At 40.9% G+C, this 2157-nt stretch overlaps 1 protein-coding gene across 2 annotated transcripts in view; it reads right to left on the bottom strand.

Annotated features, from left to right (window-relative positions):
• LOC106522612 (absent in melanoma 1 protein) overlaps nt 1-2157 on the bottom strand; it is a 53128-nt gene that overhangs the window by 11465 nt on the left and 39506 nt on the right. For both annotated transcript variants that reach the window (XM_014015685.1, XM_014015684.1), the window contains 3 exons: nt 1974-2003; nt 1739-1851; nt 1292-1424 (listed from right to left, as the gene is read on the bottom strand). In XM_014015685.1, coding sequence (XP_013871139.1) covers nt 1292-1424; nt 1739-1851; nt 1974-2003 — 276 coding nt within the window. The remainder of the gene's footprint in view (nt 1-1291; nt 1425-1738; nt 1852-1973; nt 2004-2157) is intronic.

Raw genomic sequence — 2157 nt, 5'->3', positions numbered from 1 at the left:
GAAGTAGGACGCATTCCTCGGCCGCGTGATGAGGAGCCTTCGAATTGGGACAGTCCTCCGTGCGGGGCAGTGACTATGTAGCCGATAAATGTGCACTCATGAGGACCCAGCCCCTGAATTAAGACACAGCCAGTCTGTGTCTTTTCTCTTTGTTTTTCTAGTGTTTCAGTGTTTCCCTGTGTATCTCTGCCCTACAGCCCCGCCCATGCTCACCTGTTCCCTCTTATGTCTCCCCCAGGTGTTTCTCATGCTGTTCCTAGCCAGTGTGGTGTGTTCCACGTTCTTCGTGCTGTTTTTCCTGAGAGGATTCTGTGAGTTTTGAGCTGCCTCGCCAGCCTTTTTGTTGCTTATCACAGAGCTTGTTGTTTGTTTGTTTTTTTGAACCTGCCTGCACACATCCTCACAAGTCTAGTTTCATAAACAGAGTTTAATTATGATCCGATCGACGAGCTGAAAGCTAGTCCAAGCATCTAAACGCTTTCTGAAATAWTCTACGCAATTACATTTGTTTCACTTTACAGTTCTTCCTGCAGAATTATGATTCTCCTGCTGAAAGTGAAACAGACTGCTGCCAATATTTGTATTTGAAAACAGAAGAAAAAACTAAGTAAATAACAGTGAAATGCTGAACTGATAAAGCTTTATTTATAGAATAATCCACACTTGCTTGGGTTAGCTGTTAGCTCATTAAATTGGCTGAAATCAAACTCAGTTTCTCCAAAATCAGGTCATTCCAAAAAAATATTTAGAACAGGTAAGATATTTATTGTTCACACTGGAACCTTTTCACAGAACCCCACTTTAAAAGATCATTTCACAAGAAGTSATCATTTTAAAAGTGGAAAATCTTACATTTTTAATGCTAGGAAAACTTATTAGCTATAGAATTTAGCTTATTTTAACATTTTGCTCGTGTTTTTGCTCCTATTAGTTTTAACAATTCAGTTTTAACTTCTTCTGCAAATTATTAGCAAACTCATTCAGCACACAGCGTTCACACTGCAGTGCTGTTTTACAGAAAACAATTGTAATTATATGTATTTGCCTAAGTAACTGTCAAATTACAGTTATCTACATGTGACTTATTACTCCTCAAACAGAAACAACATCTCCTTAAATAAGCATTTTAGTTTTMGGACAACACTTCGTAGGGTTTAACTGCGTAAACATACTAACGTGCAACACAAAATGTTTGTTGCACATTTCAGCAGATTGTGTTTTCACAGGGATTAGCAGGCAGCACAAAATAGGTGGGTGGATGGGTGTTAGCAGATTCAAAAGGGTGACTCACAAATCCAACAGTCTGCAGCGAAAGAATGGACGAGCTGCCGCTGATGCAGCCCATCGCTCTCAGGTCTGGGTAGCTCCCTTCCTCCAACACGTACATCTTCCCTGTGAAGTCCTGGCCTTCAAACGCCTGCCAGCTGAGCAGCATTTGCATAAAAGGAAACAGGCGTGCAGGAGGAACATGGAAATTATAATTAAAAACAACTCAGAGGGCAAAAGTTCAGTTTTTATGTTTGTCATGTTCCCACGAAGTCATTAAGAATTTGCGTAATTATTATTGCTTGAGGATGTTGCTTTCTCACAGATTAACAGGGATTAGCAYCATTATGCATTAATATACAGTAGATTTGTTAGACATGCAAATGTCCAAAGCTTCTATAACCATAAGATCCTGCAGATTAACATCTACTACTAAAATYTGCTTTAGACATTTGCTGCGTATAYGTCTCACCTGCCAGCCAGAACTTTGCAGGAGGCCACAGAGAAACTGTCCTGCAGGGACGGTGCGCTGTCCTCCAAGTCGAGGACAGAGCCCTGAAAGTCCGGATCAGAGAAAAGCTGCACCTGAGGCACACATGGGAACGGCGAACAGCGTGARTCATCCGCTCGTGCACGTCATCAGAGACGACGAACAAAACCACAAGGTAATGAGATTTATTTTTATCCCTTTCAAGGTCACAGCCTACCTTAAACTTGGATGTGTGCTCGAAATCATCCTGAAATAAAAAAAAGAGAGGAATGAAAATCAGAAAATACTGAGAAGGGGGTCTCTTCTACTTAAGTGGGAGTTTCTTGTGTGGGAGGAGTTTGTCATAGGCTACGTTCACACTGCAGGTCTTAATGCTCAATTCTGATTTACATATATATATA

The sequence above is a fragment of the Austrofundulus limnaeus genome, unplaced genomic scaffold, assembly GCF_001266775.1.
Source record: "Austrofundulus limnaeus strain Quisiro unplaced genomic scaffold, Austrofundulus_limnaeus-1.0 Scaffold133, whole genome shotgun sequence".
NCBI classification, from domain to species: Eukaryota; Metazoa; Chordata; class Actinopteri; order Cyprinodontiformes; family Rivulidae; genus Austrofundulus; species Austrofundulus limnaeus.
This window is presented reverse-complemented; position numbering and strand designations above follow the sequence as displayed.